This window comes from Macaca fascicularis, chromosome 13 (assembly GCF_037993035.2).
Source record: "Macaca fascicularis isolate 582-1 chromosome 13, T2T-MFA8v1.1".
Taxonomy (NCBI): Eukaryota; Metazoa; Chordata; class Mammalia; order Primates; family Cercopithecidae; genus Macaca; species Macaca fascicularis.
In genome coordinates this window covers 46192707-46217083 of record NC_088387.1, presented here as the reverse complement: position 1 = coordinate 46217083, position 24377 = coordinate 46192707, and the positions used below count along the sequence as shown (strand labels likewise).

Here is a 24377-nt window from a genome sequence, read left to right as displayed (position 1 = left end):
GGTTTTCTAAATATACAATCATGTCATCTGCAAACAGGGACAATTTGACTTCTTTTCCTAACTGAATACCCTTTATTTCTTTCTCTTGCCTGATTGCCATGGCCAGAACTTCCAACACTATGTTGAACAGGAGTGGTGAGAGAGGGCATCCCTGTCTTGTGCCAGTTTTCAAAGGGAATGCCTCCAGTTTTTGTGCATTCAGTATGATATTGGCTGTGGGTTTGTCATAAATAGCTCTTATTCTTTTGAGATACGTTCCATCAATACCGAATTTATTGAGAATTTTTAGCATGAAGGGCTGTTGAATTTTGTCAAAGACCTTTTCTGCATCTATTTAGATAATGATGTGGTTTTGTCTTTGGTTCTGTTTATATGATGGATTTCGTTTATTGATTTGCGTATGTTGAACCAGCCTTGCATCCCAGGGATGAAGCCCACTTGATCATGGTGGATAAGCTTTTTGATGTGCTGCCGGATTTGGTTTGCCAGTATTTTATTGCGGATTTTTGCATCGATGTTCATCAGGGATATTGGTCTAAAATTCTCTTTTTTTGTGGTATCTCTGTGAGGCTTTGGTATCAGGATGATGTTGGCCTCATAAAATGAGTTAGGGAGGATTCCCTCTTTTTCTATTGATTGGAATAGTTTCAGAAGGAATGGTACCAGCTCCTCCTTGTACCTCCAGTAGAATTCGGCTGTGAATCCGTCTGGTCCTGGACTTTTTTTGGTTGGTAGACTATTAATTATTGCCTCAATTTCAGAGGCTGCTATTGGTCTATTCAGGGATTCAACTTCTTCCTGGTTTACTCTTGGGAGAGTGTAAGTGTCCAGGAAATTATCCATTTCTTCTAGGTTTTCTAGTTTATTTGCATAGAGGTGTTTATAGTATTCTCTGATGGTAGTTTGTATTTCTGTGGGGTTGGTGGTGATATCCCCTTTATCATTTTTATTGTGTCTATTTGATTCTTCTCTCTTTTCTTCTTTATTAGTCTTGTTAGCGGCTTATCAATTTTGTTGATCTTTTCAAAAAACCAACTCCTGGATTCATTGATTTTTTGGAGGGTTTTTTGTGTCTCTATCTCCTTCAGTTCTGCTCTGATCTTAGTTATTTCTTGCCTTCTGCTAGCTTTTGAATATGTTTGTTCTTGCTTCTCTAGTTCTTCTCATTGTGATGTTAGGGTGTCAATTTTAGATCTTTCCAGCTTTCTCTTGTGGGCATTTAGTGCTATAAATTTCCCTCTACACACTGCTTTAAATGTGTCCCAGAGATTCTGGTATGTTGTATCTTTGTTCTCATTGGTTTCAAAGAACATCTTTATTTCTGCCTTCATTTCATTATGTACCCAGTAGTCATTCAGGAGCAGGTTATTCAGTTTCCATGTAGTTGAGCGGTTTTGAGTGAATTTCTTAGTCCTGAGTTCTAGTTTGATTGCACTGTGGTCTGAGAGACAGTTTGTTATAATTTCTGTTCTTTTACATTTGCTGAGGAGTGTTTTACTTCCAACTATGTGGTTTATTTCGGAATAAGTGCGATGTGGTGCTGAGAAGAATGTATATTCTGTTGATTTTGGGTGGAGAGTTCTGTAGATGTCTATTAGGTCCGCTTGTTGCAGAGATGAGTTCAATTCCTGGATATCCTTGTTAACTTTCTGTCTTGTTGATCAGTCTAATGTTGACTGTGGGGTGTTGAAGTCTCCCATTATTATTGTATGGGAGTCTAAGTCTGTTTGTAAGTCTCTAAGGACTTCCTTTATGAATCTGGGTGCTCCTGTATTGGGCGCGTATATATTTAGGATAGTTAGCTCTTCCTGTTGAATTGATCCCTTTACCATTATGTAATGGCCTTCTTTGTCTCTTTTGATCTTTGATGGTTTAAAGTCTGTTTTATCAGAGACTAGGATTGCAACCCCTGCTTTTTTTTATTCTCCATTTGCTTGGTAGATCTTCCTCCATCCCTTCATTTTGAGCCCATGTGTGTCTCTGCATGTGAGATGGGTCTCCTGAATACAGCAAACTGATGGGTCTTGACTTTTTATCCAATTTGCCAGTCTGTGTCTTTAATTGGACCATTTAGTCCATTAACATTTAAGGTTAATATTGTTATGTGTGAAGCTGATCCTGTCATTGTGATATTAGCTGGTTATTTTGCTCGTTAGTTGATGCAGTTTCTTCCTAGCATCGATGGTCTTTACATTTTGGCATGTTTTTGCAATGGCTGGTACCAGTTGTTCCTTTCCATGTTTAGTGCTTCCTTCAGGATATGTTGTAGGGCAGGCCTGGTGTTGACAAAATCTCTAAGCATTTGCTTTTCTGTAAAGGATTTTATTTCTCCTTCACTGATGAAACTTCGTTTGGCTGGATATGAAATTCTGGGTTGAAAATTCTTTTCTTGAAGAATGTTGAATATTGGCCCCCACTCTCTTCTGGCTTGTAGAGTTTCTGCTGAGAGATCTGTTGTTAGTCTGATGGGCTTCCCTTTGTGGGTAACCAGACCTTTCTCTCTGGCTGTCCTTAACAGTTTTTTCTTCATTTCAACTTTGGAGAATCTGACAATTATGTGTCTTGGAGTTGCTCTACTCAAGGAGTAGCTCTGTGGCATTCTTTGTATTTCCTGTATTTGAATGTAGGCCTGCCCTACTAGGTTCGGGAAGTTCTCCTGGATGATATCCTGCAGAGTGTTTTCCAACTTGGTTCCATTTCCCCCTCACGTTCAGGCATACCAATCAGATGTAGATTTGGTCTTTTCACATTATCCCATATTTCTTGGAGGCTTTGTTCATTTCTTTTTCCTTTTTTTTCTCTAGACTTCTCTTCTCACTTCATTTCATTCATTTGATCTTCAATCATTGATACTCTTTCTTCCAGTTGATCCAGTCGGTTACTGAAGCTTGTGCATTTGTCACGTATTTCTTGTAGTTTTTATCTGTGTCAGTTCGTTTATGGCCTTCTCTGCATTGATTATTCTAGTTATCCATTCTTCCATTCTTTTTTCAAGATTTTTCGTTTCTTTGTGCGTGGTACATAGTTCCTCCTTTAGCTCTGTGAAGTTTGATCGACTGAAGCCTTCTCTCAACTCGTCAAAGTCATTCTCCGTCCAGCTTTGATCTGTTGCTGGCGATGAGCTGCGTTCCTTTGGAGGGGGAGATGTGCTCTGATTTTTTGAATTTCCAGCTTTTCTGCCCTGCTTTTTCCTCATCTTTGTGGTTTTATCTGCCTTTGGTCTTTGATGATGGTGACGTACTGATGGGATTTTGGTGTGGGTGTCCTTTCTGTTTGGTAGTTTTCCTTCTAACAGTCAGGACCCTCAGCTGTAGGTCTGTTGGAGATTGCTTGAGGTCCACTCCAGATCCTGTTTACCTGCATATCAGCAGCAGAGACTGCAGAAGATAGAATATTGCTGAACAGTGAGTGCTGCTGTCTGATTCTTTCTCTGGAAGCTTCGTCTCAGGGGTGTACTCCGCCGTGTGAAGTGTGAGGTGTTGGTCTGCACCTAGTGGGGGCTGTCTCCCAGTTAGGCTACTTAGGGGTCAGGGACCCACTTGAGCAGGCAGTCTGTCTCTACAGAGACAGGCCTCCTTGAGCTGCGGTGGGCTCCACCCAGTTTGAGCTTCCAGGAGGCTTTGTTTACCTACATAAGTCTCAGCAATGGCAGGCACCCCTCCCCCAGCCTGGTTGCTGCCTTGGAGTTAGATCTCAGACTGCTGTGCTAGCAATGAGGGAGGCTCCATGGGCATGGGACCCTCCCAGCCAGGTGTGGGATACAATCCCCTGGTGTGCCATTTGCTAAAACCCTTGGTAAAGCACAGTATTAGGGTGGGAGTTACCGGATTTACAGGTGTTGTGTGTCTCAGTTTTTCAAGGGATTCCCTTCCCCCTTGCGCGTCCCAGGTGAGGCAATGCCTGGCCCTGCTTCAGCTCTCGCTGATCGGGCTGCACCAGCTGACCAGCACTGATTGTCCAGCACTCCCCAGTAAGATGAACCTGGTACCTCAGTTGAAAATGCAGAAATCACCCGTCTTCTGTGTTGCTCGCGCTGGGAGCTGGAGGCTGGAGCTGTTCCTATTCGGCCATCTTGCTCCAGAATCCCCTAACACTTTTTTCAAGCAATACCTACTGCTTTTCTGGCCTGAGTTCTAAGTTAGGTAAAACAGTGATGAGTGCTCTGTCAATCCTTTAAGTAGCCCCAGACAGGCTACCAGAGACTTAAACAAGAATTTGTAAGTTCTGCTTTGCTTTCTCTGGAAATGGGGATCAGGGTCCAAGACAGAATGCAGTTGCTGATTTCAAGACTGCTGCAACACCAGGGCACTTGTGTTGGAAGGGCAAGCAGAAATGTCAGAAAGCTTTCTCGCCATTTTAAAGTTGCCTGTTGTTGACTCAGCATTTGCTTCATTGCTATAAACTTTGTACTATTTTACTATTTTCCAGAGTTCTGACAAAATTGGCTATGCCTGTTCCTGCTTTTATATATATAAAATATATATTATATATATATATATATTTAGAGATTGGGGTCTCACTATGCTGACCAGGCTGGTCTTGAACTCCTGGCCTCAAGCCATCCTCTCATCTCAGCTTCCCAAATTGCTGCAATTACAGGTGTGAGTCACCACACCCAGTCCCTGCTTGTTTTTCAGTGTGCCTACTCCACCATGTTGCTCAAGTGTGTATATTTTCTAAACTACCCTGTAGTGTTGTGATGGGAAATAAATCCCTGAGCCTTTTGTATAACTCAGATCAAAAACTTAGTTTATCCTATTAGAAGGATTAGAAACATGATATATCTTTCATTTTCAGGGATAGACTCCTCATTAGAAGGCTCCTATGTGCCAGATGCTGTACAAGACTTTTCATTTCTCTTAATGTTTACAAGCAGCTTGTTGCCAAGGCTGATCTTGAACTCCTGGCCTCAAACGATCTAGCTCAGTCTCACAAAGCATTGGGATTGTTTGGCCAACTAATGACTTTCTTAACTCTTGTGTTTCAATGTTTATGCCCTCTTTTTTCTTGACTGATTGTATGACTATGTCTTCTAGAACAATGTTGAACAGAAATGGTGACAGCAGATATCCTTGCTTTAATATTTCACCATTATATACGATGTTAGGTATAGATTTTTCTCACAGATACCCTTCATCAGATTGAGGAATTTATATTCTTACTTTGCTGAAAGGTTTTTGTAGTCTGAGGGGGGCTGCATTTTGTCAAACACTTTTTCTGTAATAATTGAGATGACTGTTTCTGCAGTCATCGAGATGTGGATTTTCTCCTTTATTCTGTTTGTGATTACACTGGTTGACTAATGTTAAACCAACCTTACTTTCCAGGAATAAACCCTATTATCTTTTTTACACATTGCTAGATTTGATTTGCTAATTATTTTAAGGACTTATTTCTACATTCATGATAGATATTGCTGTTATTTTCTCATGATGTCTTTTTTAGGATTTGTATCATATATGGCATTTCTTAGGTATACCTAAGTATCATTTATTCAAGGACCTAAGAAATGCAAAAATCAATTCTGTTTTGAGGTGGTTTTTCCATCATGAAAAAAAATTTCTTTAAAGTCATCTGTCTGATTCTGTAAAAATTTCACATTCTTTATGTGAACAAAAAGCTGAAAGAAATTCAGGGAAAGAATTAGATGTATGTGAATTGCCAACTCAATGTTTTGTTCTTGCTAGTTGTGTTCCCCCTTCTTATTCCATCCATTTCACAGTAATAAGAAATAAAGAATTTTACATTGAAATTTAGGTAAATTTTTGAATTACAATATATGATAAAAACCTTGAGGTTCAAACTCCAGGTATAACGAAATTTAATTGAAAATTACTATAGCAATTTAAGTCAATTTGTAGTTTTGAAAGCGGTTTTAATATTTTATCTTCCACAAAAAGGTAGGAAGGTTTCTTAGCTGAACTTAAAAATATAAAGGAACACATCCAACATATCTTTAGTTAAAAATCCAAAAGTTAGAGGATAATTTCCAAATGTGTACTTTAATAGAAAAAAATTACAGATTTCATGTGCAATAGAGTATCTGCCACTTATGTAAAAAGAAAAAAAAAACCCAAAACTTTATGTACACATAAAAACACAACACTTTTGTAAATAGAGAAAAGATCTAAAAGGATAACATTAAAATGAAAACAGCAGTTACCTCTGGGGACAACAGTTGTGTGGAAATGCTAACTGCTTTTCAACAATGGTTTGAATTTTCTAGATGAGATTCTATTCTTGTATAATTTTGCTACTAAGATAAACATTAAAAAATTCTTCATACCAGTGAATCACAAGTCCTCACTGCAACGGACATAAAACACCCAACTCCTAAAATAAATTATATGTAGTTTTGAAGGTAGGGGTGACATAAAAGTAGGCTATATATTCAAATCCTACAATATATTCAAGTTTTTCCAATTATCTTTTGGGCAACAATTTGCAAAATATATTTGTGGTTTCCCTTAAGTTATTTAATAAGTAGACTTAGAAAAATTACTAGTAAACTGACATTTTGGAAAATGTTCTTAATTTCTTTTGATTAAATTATCTTGCCTCAGTCTTATTAGACAAATATTTTATCAGAAAATGAATCACGTTCCGAGTATTTAAAATATCTGTTCCTTTCTTAGTCCTACCACCAATGACAAAAAAACAAAGTAATAACTTGCTAACAAGTAATGTCTTAATGCATTAAAAAAATCAACAAATTTTTAAAAAGGCCAAATATGGTGGCTTAAGCCTGTAATCCCAGCACTTTGGGAGGTCAAGGTGGGTAGATTGCTTGAGCTCAGGAGTTTGAGACCAGCCTGGGAAAGGTCGCAAAACCTCATCCCTACAAAAAAAAATACAAAAATCAGCTGGGCATGGTGGTACATGCCTACAGTCCCAGCTACTTGGGAGGTTGAAGTGGGAGGACTGCTTGAGCCCAGGAGGCAGAGGCTGCAGTGAGCTGAGATTGTGTCACTACACTCCAGGCTTGGTGACAGAGCCAGACCCTGTCTCAAAAAATATAATTAAAAAAAATGAAAAGAAAAATGGCAAATAAGGAAAACTTCTGCCACAAGCATGGGCAAAAAATCAGTATCTTTAAAAATATAAAGGTCGTAAAGTCCATAACAAAAAGATGGATATTTCAGAAATAATTACAAATGGCCAAAACAAGTATGTTTACTAATAGCCAAAACAAAATAAGCTATTAAAATAAGATTATTTTTACCTTTCAAATTTTCAATGCATTTTTAAAAAAGGATAATAACTACGCTGGTAGGGATTCACTGGCACTCACTTATACTTGTGTTGGTACATTAAATTGGTACAGATTTTTCTAAAGGACAATTTGACAATCAGCAAATGCCTTAATCATTTAATACTCAGCAAATAATTGACTCCAACTGAGATTTTCATATTGACTTATTTTTAAATAAATGTAGTTAAAGAGAACTAAAAGATATTACTGTGGTTCAGGACAGAAGACTCACTAGCATGCTCACTTAAGCCAAAACCTTTGGCAAGGTTTCTCCAGTTCCCCTCTTAAGAAAACTGAAAGACCAGCCAAAAGAATCAAAGGGAAACACATTGAGCTCTTAAAGCTCCACTGCATTTAATTCCTTAGAACACCACAGAATCGTGGCAGCTTTTCATGATGCCAGAAGGTAGAGCATGGGGGGAATAGAGGTGGAGTCTTGCTTTTTTGCAAATCCTACCTTCTCTTACAGGGAATAAAGAAGACAGAGGCACCAGCTTCTTCTCAAGCAAAGGAACTGAGTGTAACTATATTAAAATTTTAGGATTTTCCTATAAAGTTTATTCAATCTTTTTTAATTAGTGATTTAAGATGGTCTAGGTGATGCTCTCCTATGAAGGATTCTGCTTGATTCAAAGCTTTTATTTTCACCAAAATAAGAATTATTTCTTCGACTTTATCCCTGAAAAACAAAACAAAACAAATTTCTCCCTTTAGAAATGCAATGTATGAGGGAACAGCAGTCAGTTCAGAACCTGATCATCAGTTGTTAATCTAAAACAGAAGCTTTATCTTAAGCTAGTATCTAAAAGTAGCATAAAACACAGAGAGATGCTGCCATCTCCACTTAATTATAAAGTTCAAATACAGACCATTAGTGGATGTATTCTGGCAAATTTCAATGTGAATTACTGTAAAAAGTAGAAAAACATACAGTAAGTCTATCAGAAATTTTAGTAGTGCTGTGCTGCTATCAGCTTGTATGAGACATTGTGGTGGAAGCAATGCTGGGAGTATATTCACACATCATAACATTAGCAAATAATACAAATCTGAGTCTTTTTTTTTTTTTTTTTAAAGGGACTTGGTCTTGCTCTGTTGGCCAGACTGGAGTACAGTGGCACAATCATAGCTCACTGCAGCTTCAATCTCTCAGGCTCAAGCAATCTTCCCACTTCTGCATCCTCAGTAGCTGGGACTCAGGCACATGCCACCATGTTAATTTTTAAATTTTCTGTTCTAGAGACAGAGTCTTGCTATGTTTCCCAGGCTATTCTCAAACTTCAGGGCTCAAGTGATCCTCCTGCCTCAGCCTCCCAAAGTGCTGACATTACAGGCGTGAGCCACCGTGCCGGTTAAATCTGGGCTTAAAAAATTTTTTTGGAGAGGGAGTTAACAGGAATACCACTGTAATTAAGCCCCCAAACATCTGGTACTGTGAATGAAACATTCAGAACAGAGAGCTAGCTACTGCTGGATAAATACCGAGCTGCAGACCTGTACTTAACAACCGTTGAGTCTCTAAAAATGGCCAGGAAAATTAAAAACATATTTAAAAAGTGTGTAATAAAAGGGTTTTGATTTATAGTTTTAATTCTATATTCCCCTGTGCTATAGTTTTTTGAATGTGCTTAATTTGGGAGAGATTTACATTTTAAAATATGAATATGCATAAGCTATCCCAAAGGTAACCATAAAAATATCTACTAACTCTACAGTATCACAAAGTTTTAACAAATTTTTAGAAGTACAGTAAAAATACAGATCTTTCTAAAAATGGCTGAGAGCATACAGAATCCTTGAACTATGTTTACAGAAGTGAAAACAAAATATGCATCACCTGAATTCACTTCTAGATAATTTTTGTGCAGACTGCAATAAAAACTGAATGAAGTTTTCCAGCTGTGGAATAGATGTCCTCGTGGCAGAATTTTCAAACCATTTTTCTGGTAGACATGCTGCTACCTGTTAATCAAAACACATGGCTGGTTTACAATGACAGTATCTAAGAACCCTTGCTAACATAATCTCATAGTGATACTGTAAGCTGAGTATCATTCTCCCCATTTGATAGTTTATGGTTTAAATAAAAATGTGTAAAGATGTCCCTTTGTGTCAAAGGCTACACATATTTTGGAAATTCATTCTTTAATCCTAAGAACTTAAAATACGCTACTCTCTATGAACACTCCCTAGTAGTACTAATAATTCTTTCTATGTTCTTGTATTTGTGAGTCATTAAATCTGTACAAAACGTAATTTACACTTACAAACCAGAAATGGCTAGACACAAAATATTTGGTCAATACAACTCGTAATACATATATTCACTATTATTTTATAAAGAAATTGGGTGTCCTAGCATATGATCTATATAAATTTCAGTTAAGAAATCAAATGGGTGATTCTAAGATATATAGAATGAAAGATAAATTACGTTTTTATCTTCTAGTTAATCGTAAAGCAGCAGAATAAGTCAATGTACGTGCATTCAATTTTTCTTTTGGAAATGGAAATTACATTTTATCACTGTCATTCTAAGAGTAATACAAGATTTTGAGAAAAATTTTGGTAAAAACAGAAAAATGTTAGAAAAAATTTAAAAAGAGAAAAAAAAAACTTCCTCATAGAGGAAACAAGGGAAAAAAAGGGAGGGAAAGGGGAGAAAGGAAAGAACTTGATACTGTTCCTGGAGAGAACAAAGTCTGGCTGCCTGTTCTTGAGGTCCAAAAACGAGATGCAGGCAATTGGGAAAGAAGGGAGTTTATTTCTGCCACCAGTTACAGGGAGGTCAGAGTAACTCACCAGACCAACTCAAAGTTGTAAGGTTTTTTCTAGTGCTTGTATATATTTAAAGCTCCGTGCTACGTGTGGGATTGGAACTGGGGGTTTGCATTCAGTCTTTATCTCATCTTTGGCTAGGGACTAGGGTCTGGAAAGCTTTCTCTAGAGTCTTGGAAAGTTTCTTAATCTTATGACAGAATGAGGTGTATGTGTAAGAATGCTTTTGTTATTCTATCAGAGTTTAGGGTCTGAGAAAAACCCAGGCGGGTTCTTAATGGGTTGGTTTCTGCATTCCAGTTCTTGTACTCAGGTACCAGATTCTCCAGTTTTAATGTTTAGCTTATACTTTCATTAAAGTTACAGTAACGGGTTCGTGGAAACTGACTGTTCTGTTTGCTAATGGAAACCTGGCCTGCCACAGTATCACGCTATTCAAAGAAATTCCTAGATAATCATACAGATTATGGTACAGTTGGTAACATCAAGATCAATATTTATAGAAAGCAGAGAGTTGGGGAAAAAATTAAAATGCACCCTATATATTATACAGTATATTAAATAAAGGTTCTGGAATGCACTCTAAGATTGGTCAGCATTTAAAACATGGTTGAGGCAAAAGACTTATTCTACTCCTTAATCACCTGTTTCAACTATTCAGGAAAAACAGAGAAACACTGACTGCCTAAGGCAGAAGATCCCACAAGTTTTGTTAGGTAAACTATCTCTTTTTAAAAGTTTTAAAACCAGCCTTTACTATTGAAAGTCATTTGCACTTGTTTTCCCCTTGTTTTGTATCACAAGTCTCAATAAAATTCTCATTTAACCATGGAGCTTTTCCATTAATGATCCCAGCACTAAAAGTCTATTTTCTTGGCCTGGTTTTCTAGCCATATGCTGTGGAGAGAATACTGTGTAAATATATTTCCTCTTCTCCACTTCATAACAGACCCTATGGTCAAAGGGGACTAAACTAAACCTGAACATAAAATGGATGATGATTTAAATTTTTAATATACAATGCTTAAAACTGTATGATACAAAAATTATAGCCAAAACCATCATGGTTGGCTAATAATTGGTATATAGTTTTATGGCAGGCTAGGTTTCCATTAGCAACCAGATGAATCAGTTTCCACTAACCCTTTTCTATAATTTTGACGAATGTGTAAGTTAAACATTAAAGAACTAGAGAAACTGGTGCCTGAGTACAAGAACTGGAATGCGAAAACAAACCCATTAAGACTCCACCTGGGTTTTCCCAGACCCTAAAGTCTGATCAAATAATAAGAGTGTTCTTACACATATTCCTCGTACCAGGGCTCACTTAAGATTAAAAAACTTCCCAAGAGTCTAGAGAAAGCTTTCCAGACCCTAGTTAGATTAGATAGAGACTGAATGAAACACTCTCCCTTGTAGGTGCACTCTCCCACATAGCATGGAGCTTAGAATGCATATAAGTGCTGGGGGGGAAAAATTGTAACTTTTAGTTGGTCTGGTGAGTTACTACAACCTTTTCCCTGTAACTGGTTGCAAAAATAAGCTCCTTTCTTTCCCAGTCTGTCTGCATCTTGCTATTGGACTGTGAGAACAAGCAGCCGGACCCAATTCTATCTGGGAACAGTTTAGTGTGTGTGTTTTTAAATCACATTATAAAATAATTATTTTCCCATATTCTTAAAAATTCTTCAAAAACATAACTTTCGCGAACCCAAAAGTATCTGAGACAGGTTCTGAGATTTATTTTCCTTTTACATTTTTATCTTATGAGAACACCATCATGTTTTCAGAGATATTTAGGTGTTTCCAGCTATTTTCTATTATAAGTAATGCTATAACAATATTCTTTGTACTTAAAATCTATATGTGCATCTCTAATTTTTGACTTAACTTACTTTGGCTAAGTCAAAGAATATAAGCTTTAAAAGTTTTGTACCCATCATGCCAAAATATTCTCCAAAAGAGCTGTATCCCTCCTTCCATCAGTGCAGGAGACTGTTTTCCAGAACCACTGCACTGCATAGTCTAGGTGAATGGTGCCCCTGCAATGATGGAACTGTTGTTTTCCTGTGTTTATGATAACACTGGAAAATATAAGTAAAACAACAACAGCAAAAAAAATGTTTGCCAACACAACTGGTCAAGAAAATATCCTTCCTATAAATAATTTCCATTTCTCTGATTATTAGTATTATTGATTATTTTTCACATATTTTAAGGTTAATTTTACGTTTCCTTTTAGGTGACTTGACTGTTGCACGTGTTTTGGCCATTTTTAGTCAGAACATTTGAATTATTTTCTAATTTGTAAAGAGCTTTTTTATTTAATGTGAATATTAATCCTTGTTATATATTAACAACTTTTTATTTCCTAGATTCTTAACTTCTCTTTTTAACTTTCTATTACAGAAAATTTCAAACATAAACAGCAGTAGAAAGAATAGTATAGTGAGCCCAATGAACACATTCCCCAGTTTTAATAATGATCAAATAATCTCAACACCTTTTTGATCCACTGAAGTTTTATAACATTTTTTCAAATCTATTACTTTTTCTCATTTCCTTGGCCTTTAAGTTTAGAAGGAAATCTTTTACTCTCAAGTACAGTTATTTACCATTTTAGTATATTTTATAGTTTCATTTTTACATTTTTAAAAATTTTACCTGAAACTTTTTTGGTATATAGTGAGAGGTGAGGATTTAATATTCTTTTTGTAAACAGCCAGCCATCTAGTATCATTTATTAAGTACTTTTTCCTTTTTCTACTGGTGATATTTCAAACCAGTATACTATCTCTTAAATACAGAAGGGCTATTCTGGATTCCTAGTTTGTTAAATTCATTTGTCAATTTTTTTTTTTTTTTTTTTTGAGATGGAGTTTTGCTCGTCACCCAGGCTGGAGTGCAATGGCGACTCACCGCAACCTTCCGCCCCCTGGGTTCAAGCGATTCTGTCTCAGGCTCCCAAGTAGCTGGGATTACAGGTGTTAGCCACCACACCTGGCTAATTTTTGTATTTTTAGTAGAGACGGAGTTTCACCATGTTGGTCAGGCTGGTCTCAAACTCCTGACCTCAGGTGATCCACCTGCCTTGGCCTCCCAAAGTGCTAGGGTTACAGGCATGAGCCACTGTGCCCAGTCCATTTGTCTATTTTTATATGAGTACCACACATTTAATTATTTTGTTAAATAGTAGATTTTAATAGCTAAATTTTTTAGAAATGATAAAATTAGAATCAGTTTCTTCAAAACTTACCTGGTTGCACTTTTTAACCACATCTGGCCCAGGTGTGGCATTGAGAAGAGCTATAATAAGGTAACGATTTAACAGCTTCCCTAGTCCTAGTTCTTGCAAGGTGTCATCTGTAAGGAGTCCATTCCAAAGAAGAATATTGTGGAAGAGCTAAAATAAAGTATCAAGTAAATATGTACCTTTTCTCCAAAGAGAAACTGTAATAGTCTCTAACAAAAATAAAGAGTTGATCAAACTAAAATTCTCACTACAATTGCCCTGTTGGAACTGTCAATTTTAGAATACAATATCTCTGAACAAATACTTCATTCTTTCCAAACTCCATGTATTTGCTCATCTTATCTTCATTTTCTAGGATAACCATCCCCAAATCTGTCTCAAATAACTTCACTAGAGCCTTTCCAGATCAATAATCTTCCTTCCCAATCCATTTTCTCTCAAAGCCGAGGACCACTGAATATAATACCACAGGACCATGTGATTAATAAAGAACCAGTGTCAAAACTAGGGCTGCTATTACCAACATGTGACCTTGAGAAGGCAATCAATGCTGAGAGCTTCATTCCTCTGATACATAAAGATTAATAATCACCTGTGAATTTGAAGATAACTTGGATTAAGTAACCATAATAAATTGTAATAAAATATTGGTGGCCCTTTCCCTTTACTAAATTCAGATCTTTCTGTGAATTTTAAGGTGTTTCTTTGTTTCTTTCTAGTACTATATTCACCACTCTATTGTTTTACTGAAATGTAATGCTTTTGCACATTTTATCTCATTGTTGATGAATTGTTCCCTCTTCCCAGAAAGCCTTTTCCCTAATTCAACCACATGATAAATATTAATTCACACTATTAAAACTACTCTTGCTGAGGTCACCTATATCCTTCTAATTGTCAAATCCAATAAGTAGTTTCAGTCTTTCTCTTAATTCTCTTTGGTGGGCATTTAACACTCTTTTCTTCATTGTTGAAAATCTTCCATTTAGCTTCCTTAAGGCCATTCTCTTGTGATCATCCTAAGGCTCATAACTGATTCTACAGTTTCCTTGAAGCCTCCATGTTCTCCTCTTCCGTTAGTATTTCCCGAGGTTCTGTCCTTAGCCTACTTCTCATGCTTCATCCAGTCTCCTTAGAGCTTGTCATTCATGACCATGGTTCCAAATATTGCCTACAGGTAGTGGACTCCTAAATCTCCAGCTCAGATTTGTCTCCTGAAATTCAGACTCAAGTATCCAACTACCTCCTAGACCTTTGTATCTCTATTTGTTCCAAATATACCTTCATTATGTCCAAAATAGATCTTATCTTCTCTCGATCAGTTATCGAGTCCTTTCAATGCTTCCTCCTAAACATTGTTTGAACCTTCTTCTCCTTCCCATCCCTACTGCCACTAACTTAGCAATAATTTTAAGGCCAGGGGTTGGCCAACTATAGCTTGTGGGTTAAATCTATCCTGTCGCCTGTTTTTGTAGGGTCCATGAGCTAAGAATGGTTTTAACATTTTTCAAGGACATTTTAAAACTGTTTTTAAACAAAATATTTTGTACCATGAGAAAATTACATAACATTCAAATTTCAGCGTTCATAAGTTTTATTCAAACATAGCCATGTTCATTTGTTTATGTACTATGACTGTTTTTGTGCTATGGTGGCAGAATTGAGTAATTAGACAGAGACCATGTGAACCACAAAGCCTAAAATACTATCTAATTCTTACCGAAGAAGTTTGTTGTTCTTTGTTCTATAGTAAACAGGATTTTTACAAAATTTGTCTTTTCATTTTTGCAGTTTTTGCTCACCTTTAGGCCTGACCAGAACTGTCTTTCTTGGAACTTTGAATGAGGTGATGTTTTGTTTTCTACAGCACTAATTAGAAGCAAAAGAAGGAGAAAAGGAGAAAATGCAAAGAACTATTAGCCTTTCAGAACCAGAGTTTGAGATCAGACTTTCTTTTAAATCAACCAAACTAAGCCTTAATGGAATATAAACAGAGATTGTCTGATGAGATCCATTGGAATTACAAATGTATGCATACTCTGACCCAATGATCTCATTTCTGAGAATGCCTCTTGTAGATATACGTGCACAAGTATGGAATATGTCTATAAGATTGTTTCCAACATCAGTGATGACAGTAGTTCACCAGTCACATGACCATCATAGGACATCTAAATGATGGCAAACGTTACAGCTTAAAAAAGAATGAGGAAGCTGTTTATATGATGGATGACACGTATAGAAAGATCTCAAGAGGTACTAAGTGAAAAAAAGGTACAAAACAGATTACAACTTTTTGAGTATACTTCCTTTGCTGTAGAAAGGAGGGTAACATAAGATTATAGCTTATATAAGTACTTCTGTTTGCATGAAGAAAGTCTTGAAAGATAAAAATTACTCAGTGTGATTATTAATGCATGCACATATGTGAGTAGAAGGAGAAGGGCAAAAACTGAGTCAGGGGTGGGAGTAAAACTTTTCATTTTAATAAAAATTTTTTAGTAAAATAATATATACTTATTTATAAATAAATAATATACCACATTCGTACATCTGAACCATGTGAATGCATTACCTATCTAAAACATTATAAAGCAAAGTTTACCAGGGCAGAATTTTTACATGTAGACATCTCATGACTCAAAATGAATCAGAAAGCTTTGAGGTTCCTTTCTTCCCCCTCCAAAAAGCTCCTTCATCCTGTCAGTACTCACTGGATTGCTACAGTTCATGTATCATTATAACTGATGTCTTCTTAGCAAAGTTATGATCACACATCAAATACTACTTGTTTTATAATTTAAAGTGACTGCAGAATTTACAGGTGCAGTTTCTGGTTCCTCAGTGTTGTGCTTCCTCTGTGCTAGGCACTGTTGTGTTCTGAGCACCCTCTCCATCTCCCTAATATCCTGTGAGGTAGGCACTAATTTTATCCTAATTTTATAGATGAGAAAACAGGTGTGTAAAAATATCTACTAACAGTGGACTTGTGTTCTTTACCACTCTATATCACCTGCTATGTTCCTAGGATATGTGTAAAACTAAAACCAAAACCCAAACCAACCAAACAAAAATACATCTAAGCACCAAGCATAAAGCACAGCATAAAGTAGGTCACTGAGAAATATTTGTTGAAATCTCAATTTGCATCCTCATAGAGTATGTGTACACGTTTTGAAAACACTATAGTTTCTTTTGCCTTGCATTCTTAAACAAATCTGCACTCTATGATCGGCTATTTCAAATAATCTAGAAATTAACAGCTCTTACCTCTTTGGATACAGAGGAATAAAAACATCATCTTCTACTGCCTTCTTCATTCTTGAAACAATGGATTTAAGTAAATCCTATTATTACAAATTTGAAAAGTATCAGTGATAGTAGAAGACAGAAATGTATTTACCAAAAAAAAAAAAGTAATTTTAACAGCAGTACAAATTTGTCCACACTCACAGAAGCAGCTGTTAAAATAACTATCAATTGGGTACAAACAAAACCTTATTTATCCATGTTGCTACATATGGGTATAGTTGGATCATTTTCATTGCTATATAGTATTTTGTTGCATGAATACTACTGATGGAACACTTAGGTGATTTCTGGTTTGGTGGCTATTATAAATAATGCTGCCACAAAAATTCTTGTACATGTCATTTAGTACACATCATACATCTCTAATGGGTATATACATAGAGAGAGAATTGCTGGAGTATAGTTCATGTCCATACATTCAACTATGTACAAAAAAACCAAACTCTAGAATAGTGGCATCCCATTACTGCCTGCAGTATAAAAGAAATCCTGTTTCTCTACATACTTAAAATAATTGGCATTTTCTTGTTTCTTAATGTTTGCAATTGTAGTGGGTATAAAGTCATATTTCATTGTGTTGTTTTAATTCTCATTTAATTATCACTGAGTAATGTGCTGTTGGGTATCTTTTCATATTCCTGTTTGCCACTTGGCAAGCCCTTTTGCAAAGTACCTAATTAAGCTGCTTGCCAACATTGCTTTTTTTTTTGTATTAGGTTCTGTCTTTTTATTATTGATTTGTGCAAGTCTTCTACATACTCCAGCTGTGGGTCCTTTGTTGGTTTGTCTTGTGTCCTGTGATGCAGAAAATCCACTTAGGGAAATCCATTTTGTTTGTATATAAAAAATTGGAAATAACCAAAATATTCAATCATAAGGAATTTTAAGGAGATGTTACATCCATCCAGTGAATCTACCATAAACTTTAGCTGAAGTTTATGATGACTACAGTAACAGACAACTATAAATATGTAATGAGATAACATTAAGCAGTAGTAGTACACTAACTTACATGCCTATTAGGATTATAACTTTGAAAAAAGAGCCTGGATGAAAATATCCTACAATGAATGGTATTAGTCCTTGTACTAGGGTAAAAGATAATAAGTGTTTATTTTTTTCATGTATTAGCAATGTTTCTATAATGATATTCTTAAAAAAGTATTCATATTTGAAAAATGAAAATGGCATACTATACACCAGAGTAAAAGTTTTTTAAGTCAATGACAATGTATACAGCACAAATTCAGCTGTCACATACTGTATATTAACTGAATTATCCATAAATGTAGAATTCAATCAAATATATTTTTCATAAATAGCATAATGAACTGAAGTCGTTTCTCTTTCCACTCAATTATCTGTAACATATTCCTCAAGTGGCCATATATCAACATTTATTTAATGCTAAAAATTAAAACTCCAGTTGTATTTTACTCCATTCCTTAAACATTCTGAATTCTGTTAAAAGAAAAAAGAGCATTTTCCAGACAATATCTCCAAAAAATAGCATTTGAGTTTATGTAACTTACTGAGTTAGGTGTTCATGCTAGAAAAAAAGCTGCTTTGATTTTTTTCATTTAATTTTAATAATTTTGAATGCCAGCCTTGAGAAATATTTCCATATTGTTTAAATTTTGTTTCTTAAAATAGTTCTATTGAAAATGAACTATAAATAAAGGACATTATTGAATCAACTGGCAAAAGCGGAATATGGATGGTAGATTGTTGATAAATTTGCTGAAACTGCTAACTACTCTGGTTATATAACATAATATCTTTGTCTTAACAAATATGCACCTTGTTCTCAGTAATCAGGACAAAAAATATTGTATGTATATATTTAAAGTGGAAGGGCTAATGATAAAGCCAATGGGGCAAAATATTAATGACAAGTAAATCTGGGTAAAGTGAATATGGAAATACTACTCTTATTCATGAAAGTTTTCTTTCAAAGTATTAATATTTCCAAATAAATTATTTAAAACAAAACATAAATTTGCTGGCCGGGTGCGGTGGCTCACGCCTGTAATCCCAGCACTTTGGGAGGCTGAGGTGGGTGGGTCACTTGAGGCCAGGAATTTGAGACCAGCCTGGCCAACATGGCAAAACATTGTCTCTACTAAAAATAGAAAAAATTAGCCAGGAATGGTGGCACATGCTCGTAATCCCAGCTGCTTAGGAGGCTGAGGCACGAAAATCACTTGAACCCAGGAAGCGGAGGTTGCAGGGAGCGGAGATTGCACCACTGCACTCCAGCCTGGGTGACGAGAGTGAGGTTCCATCTTAAAAAAAAACCCAAAAAACAGAAAAACAAACAAACAAAAAACTCCACATAAATTCACAGAAAACCGTGAGCTATTAACTTTTCTAACTATTAAATAACATCATTTATTTGGTGGAAAATAAGGTTCTCCAAACAGTTTTAACAAGCATTCTGAATCACACGTTCAGACTCACATACAACCCTTTGTATAAATGTACTTTAAAACAGCTTTAAAGAGGCACTTGTGTGACGCCCGTGGTTTTTATGCTGCTCTGTATATCCATGGAGGTAATCCCAGGATGGTCTGGACAGATGTTGGGGTGGTCAGGGAAGAATAAGGGCAGGTGCTCAGAACAGCAGGAGCAGTTTTACTTCTGTGTGTGTGTTTGCATATTGGATTGTGTAAGATTTAATTGAAATAGGTTCTGTTTATAAAAAACAAAAAATGAGTCTGAAAACCACCAATCTATCTGAACACCCAAGTGATGCTTAGACTTATTTTCACATTTCTACTAAATGGTTCATCAACCATGTCTAAAACCATTTGCTGACAGGGAATCATTATCTCCTGAGGCTTCCCATAACTTTGGACTATTAGATTTCAGTTAACAGTGAGAGTTAATAAACTTTTCCCTCCTACAGTTTCCACTCCTTGGTCTTGGTTTACTTCTTGGGATCGTGCAGAATAGCTCTAGCCCCACTTCCACAAGACAATTCTCTAGATTTTAAGATTAATATCATACTTTTTTTTTTTTTAACATCTTTTCTTTCCCATACCATCTTAAGACACTCTCCACTGAATAAGCTTACACCAAGAATTAAGTGCAATATTCCCAGGAAGGTCTAATCTGTGGGTATCATCACCAAATATGCCATTCTTACTCAAAATAGCACACACATACTAGGATAAATTCCCATTTACCTGTTTTTCTGTTACTCAAGTGACACTGCTGACTCACACTGGGTTTACTGTTGATTATAATCTGTCTTACCTATGCTGCTTCAAAACTGTGTCTCTCCCATCTTTTACTTATACAGTTGAATTTGTAACCACAAGGGTGGCACATGCATTTATTTTATCACAATTTCTTGAGTCAGTCCATTTTCTACAATCTTTTGAAATCTCCTTGGATTCTAATTCTACCATCCACAAGTCTTACAGAATTCCTAGCTTTTTATCACTGACACATTTCATTAGTATGTATTTTACCACTTTATCCAGTTCAATAAAAATATTGAACAGAGCAAAGCTGAGAAGATACCTAAAACTAGCAGACTCTCCATAGGTAGTCAATGCCCTACTGGTCATTATTGTTTTAGGTATATGTAAGCTTACATTTCCCCTATTAATCCCTAACAACAAACATAATACATTAAATTTGCTTCAATAAATAATGTTAAGTATCTTTGGGAATCCTATCAATGATAGGTTATAGTAATTACTGCTTTTTAAATTTAAGTATTCATAATCTACTTCTATAATAATTTACTTTAGATTTTTAGTCAGAATCAAAATTATTATTACCAGGCATTAGCTTACAGCATTTGCTTCTAACTTTGAAAACAGAAACTATGTTGTCTGACTCAATTTCTGTTCTTGAACCTGTCTCATTCTCTTCCATCACTGAAGAAATAGAGTGATCCCACTGGTGAACTGTCTTAGCAACCTGGGGCATTATGTAGTGTAAGTGATCCTCTACCAAATGCCATTTTGCCATCCCTAGGGAATACCTGACAATGTGCAAAGACATTTTTGGTTGTGAAGCCCGGGAGTACTACTGGCACCTAGTGGCACAAGCCAGGGATGCTGCTAAGCATACTACAGTGCACAGGACAGACCCTTACAACAAAAAATTATCTGTTCCAAATGCCAATGTAGTGCTGAGACTGAAAACCCTGATGTAATCTATTCTCCTGCTTATGCAAACAACCCATTTTCTACATTCATAGCAGAGGAGTTTCAGAATAAAAACATCCATTATAAAAACTTCATGAGTGCGCCCATAATCCCAGCACTTTGGGAGGCCAAGGTGGGTGGATCACAAGGTCAGGAATAGAGACCATCGTGGCTAACACAGGGAAAACCCCGTCTCTACTAAAAATACAAAAAAATAGCTGGGCGTGGTGGTGGGTGCCTGTAGTCTCAGCTACTCGGGAGGCTGAGGCAGGAGAATCGCTTGAACCCAGAAGGCGGAGGTTGCAGTGAGCCAAGATCCCACCACTGCACTCCAGCCTGGGTGACAGAGCAAGACTCCGTCTCAAACAAAAACAGAAAAAAAAAAAAAGACTTCGTGAGTGAATCCATAATACTGCTGAAAGGCTTCAGTGATCACAAAGAGCCAGGTCTACCACTTAGTACTCAAGATTTTACAAATGATTTAACCCTTCTGGGCCCCAGCTTCATCTGTAAAAACTCAATGAAAATAAATACATTTCACAGGGTGATGAGGATCAAATGAGACAATGTGCAAGTATTTAATAAACAGTAAAGCATAATGATTTATATTTAGGCTGTAACTCAACAATCCTACACGGAAAGCAAATACAGGATTATATATCTGCTTCTTTGTAGCTTTTAACTACTAATCTTCTATGCGGCATATCAACATAGAATAAATCTACACCTTCTTTGAATACAAATACCATCTCTCTGTACGTCTTCTTTCAAATTAAATATCTCTAATTCCTGCAACAGTTTCCATCTATTTTACCTGAGTTTTTATCCTATTGGAGGTAAGTAAAAAATGCCTTTCTATCTGTTGCCACATGTTGAAATCCTATTCTTTCTCTCAAGCCACAGCTCAAATGCTACCCCTAAGATAAACTATTTCCTTATCCCCACTGCTCTCTCCTGTCTCCTCCTGAAGACATAGTACTTTATCCATGCTGCTCATGGGGAGGGAATGTGGTCAGTGAGACAAACTGGGCTTTAGAAGCAGACTATCCAAGTTCAAATCCTAGTTCTCATTCATGGTAGCACTGTGAAAACTAGTTTTAAAGATTCATTTTCTTCATCTATAAAACGAGGCTATCATCTTCTTAAGAGACAGGGTTTTGCTGTTGCCCAGGCTGCAGGGTGGTGGCACAATCATGGCTCAATGCAGCTTCAACTCCTGGGCTCAAGGGGGAGCCCAGCTAATTTTTATTTTTTTGGTAGAGATGGATCTTGCTATGATGCCCAGGCTGGTCTTGAACTCTTGGCCTGAAGAGAACCTCCTGCCTCAGTCTCCCAAAGGACTCAGATATACAGGTGTGAACCGCCATGCCTGGCGATCACCCATTTTTTTAATATGGCTGCTGGGATTAAGATGACAGGTACAAGACCTTACAGAGTGCCTAGTACACAACTGGAATTAAGTAAGTTTTATTATCTTCCCTACTTCTCCTTCTCATTTCCTGTTTTAAATTACATTTTATGTGCATCTTATTTTCTCTGAGATTACATGCTTCTTGAAGGCAGAATTAGGCTGGTATCCCTTTCCTCCCTTTCATTTCTTATAGCTTTCCTCCTTTGTAATCACAATTCCAAGGGCTAAAACTTAATGGTGCTCATAATATGAATATGATATGCCTCCTTGCTTTTCAGCCACCTCTGTCACTCTACTCTGGGTGTTCTCCAGTCTGTCAATTTATCCTTAATTTCCTAAAGCTCAACCTAAAATTGGTTTACTCATAAAACTGCATGAATCTACAATCTCATCAACAAACAATAAAAAAAAATACTACAATGAAAGAGAAGATTCTCAGCATGATCATTCTAAAAAGTTCCTCAATACGTCTTATGTTCAGTGAATTCAATTCTAGATCACTGTAAGATCAAGATCTGTCCTACTGAACTTTGAATCCTTAAAGAGACTACTATTATTTGGCAGACTACAAATAACTAGTTACTATAATAAGTGTCAGTCTAATTTTGAAACCATTGTTCAAGCAAAGCCACAATGCCACTGGATTTCTGCCAAAGGATTTTTGCCAAAAGAACAAAGGTAGAGTGTTGTTGTCTTCCTTTAGAAGAAATGAATTTGCATTATTGGACTTATACCGGTTCATCTCTGCAGGGTCAGTGCATATTCATAATCCTCAAAGATGGCTGCCTGGGCCATGAGAACACAAATCAGATCACTGAACAGAGAAAAGTAAGCTAATAGGAATGAAAGTAATAATCTGGGTCTTTACAGGTATGTCTGTAATTTAAAATGATTACCACGTCTATCACAGTGTTCAGAAGTATCAAGGTATATTCTTTCATCTTATTAATATGAAGATAAAAAAATAGCCAAGTCCAGTTAAAAAAAATTTGTTTTCATCTCAGTGCAGTCTGAGTAAAAGTCTAGATTCTATAAATCAAAAATAAGTATGTTTTCCCCCAAACAGTTTTCTGATAATCACTCTGTATCTTTTATAAACCAGGAGCTGTAAGAAGATTATAATGATTTACAGATACATCATGGAGTTCACAACTCTAGAAATTATTACCTGTTTGCTTTTACTAACTTCATTTTCACAAATGGAATGTTCTTCAAGAATCACTCTGCAATGTGTTATTAAACTTGTTGTCTGTGAGGTTGACAAAGGATCCCAAAGGAATTCTACAAAGTCTGAAAAAAGTATTTCAGTGGTGAACAATTTATTTACTAGATTGTTTTGCTTCTTATATATAAATAATCAAGACCTTTAACAAACACTGCATCCCTCCTTATTCAGTTTAAGATCTATGGCAATTATTACCATCACATATTTGCATACATCCTCAATTTCCTTGTTTTTCTTGGGCTTTGTTAAACTCCTCCAGCCAAACTACAACTCTTTATAGTTAAGTTCACTTGTCACTGAGTCTCTGCCTGCAACCACGCAGATAAAAAGTGGCTGGGAAAAAAAAACCACATTAACTTGATACCCATACAACTCAAGTGAGCCTCTCTCTCTTTCTCTCTCTCTGTCTCTCAGGTCCATTCGCTCTCCCTCTCACCTAGATGATTAATTCATATCTTCTCCCTTCTCTGTTATCTCACTCTCAGTTGATGGACTTTTTCCTTCTAGTTGATTATTTCCTACTTTATTTTTTCTACCCCCTTGCTTTTTCTTTCAGCTAATTACTTCCTCATTTGCTAAGAAAATAGAAGCAATCAGAAAAGCAGCACTACAAAGCTCCTACCACAGCATCTACATACCTACCTGTGTCTGTGCCCATATGCTCTAACTTGTCTCCTATTCCTATGGATGAGGCACCCACACTCCCACCACGTTAGGTGAACTGTTTATTTTGTGGATGAGATCCCAAGACTTTTGGCTTAATCTAAGATCCTGTTCCCAGAACTCTGTCCTTCCACTTTGGTATTGACATCACTTGTACTAGATTTTTTCCATCACCCTACAAACAACTATTTATCTTGTATTAAAAATAATCCCCCTCGGTGTAAAGAGGCTGCCAAGATGGCCAATAGGAACAGCTCCAGTCTGCAGCTCCCAGCAAGATCAACGCAGAAGGCAGGTGATTTACAACTGAGGTACCCAGT

General features: G+C 36.5%; 1 protein-coding gene across 10 annotated transcripts in view; it reads right to left on the bottom strand.

Annotated features, from left to right (window-relative positions):
* Positions 1-5861: 5861 nt before the first annotated feature.
* Positions 5862-24377, bottom strand: part of GCFC2 (GC-rich sequence DNA-binding factor 2) — a 50610-nt gene continuing 32094 nt past the window's right edge. For 2 of the 10 annotated variants that reach the window (XR_012421749.1, XM_005575479.5), the window contains exons 12-17: positions 23338-23459; positions 16554-16630; positions 15086-15152; positions 13287-13433; positions 9090-9214; positions 5862-7931 (exon numbers count right to left, since the gene is read on the bottom strand). Coding sequence is in view for 2 of the 10 variants with exons in the window: in XM_005575479.5 (XP_005575536.3) it covers positions 7814-7931; positions 9090-9214; positions 13287-13433; positions 15086-15152; positions 16554-16630; positions 23338-23459 (656 nt within the window). In the remaining 8 variants the exon portion in view is untranslated. Of the gene's footprint in view, positions 8161-9089; positions 9215-13286; positions 13434-15085; positions 15153-16553; positions 16631-23337; positions 23460-24377 lie in introns of all 10 variants that reach the window. The other 8 variants (XR_012421752.1, XR_012421751.1, XR_012421753.1 and 5 more) reach the window with 7 other exon arrangements.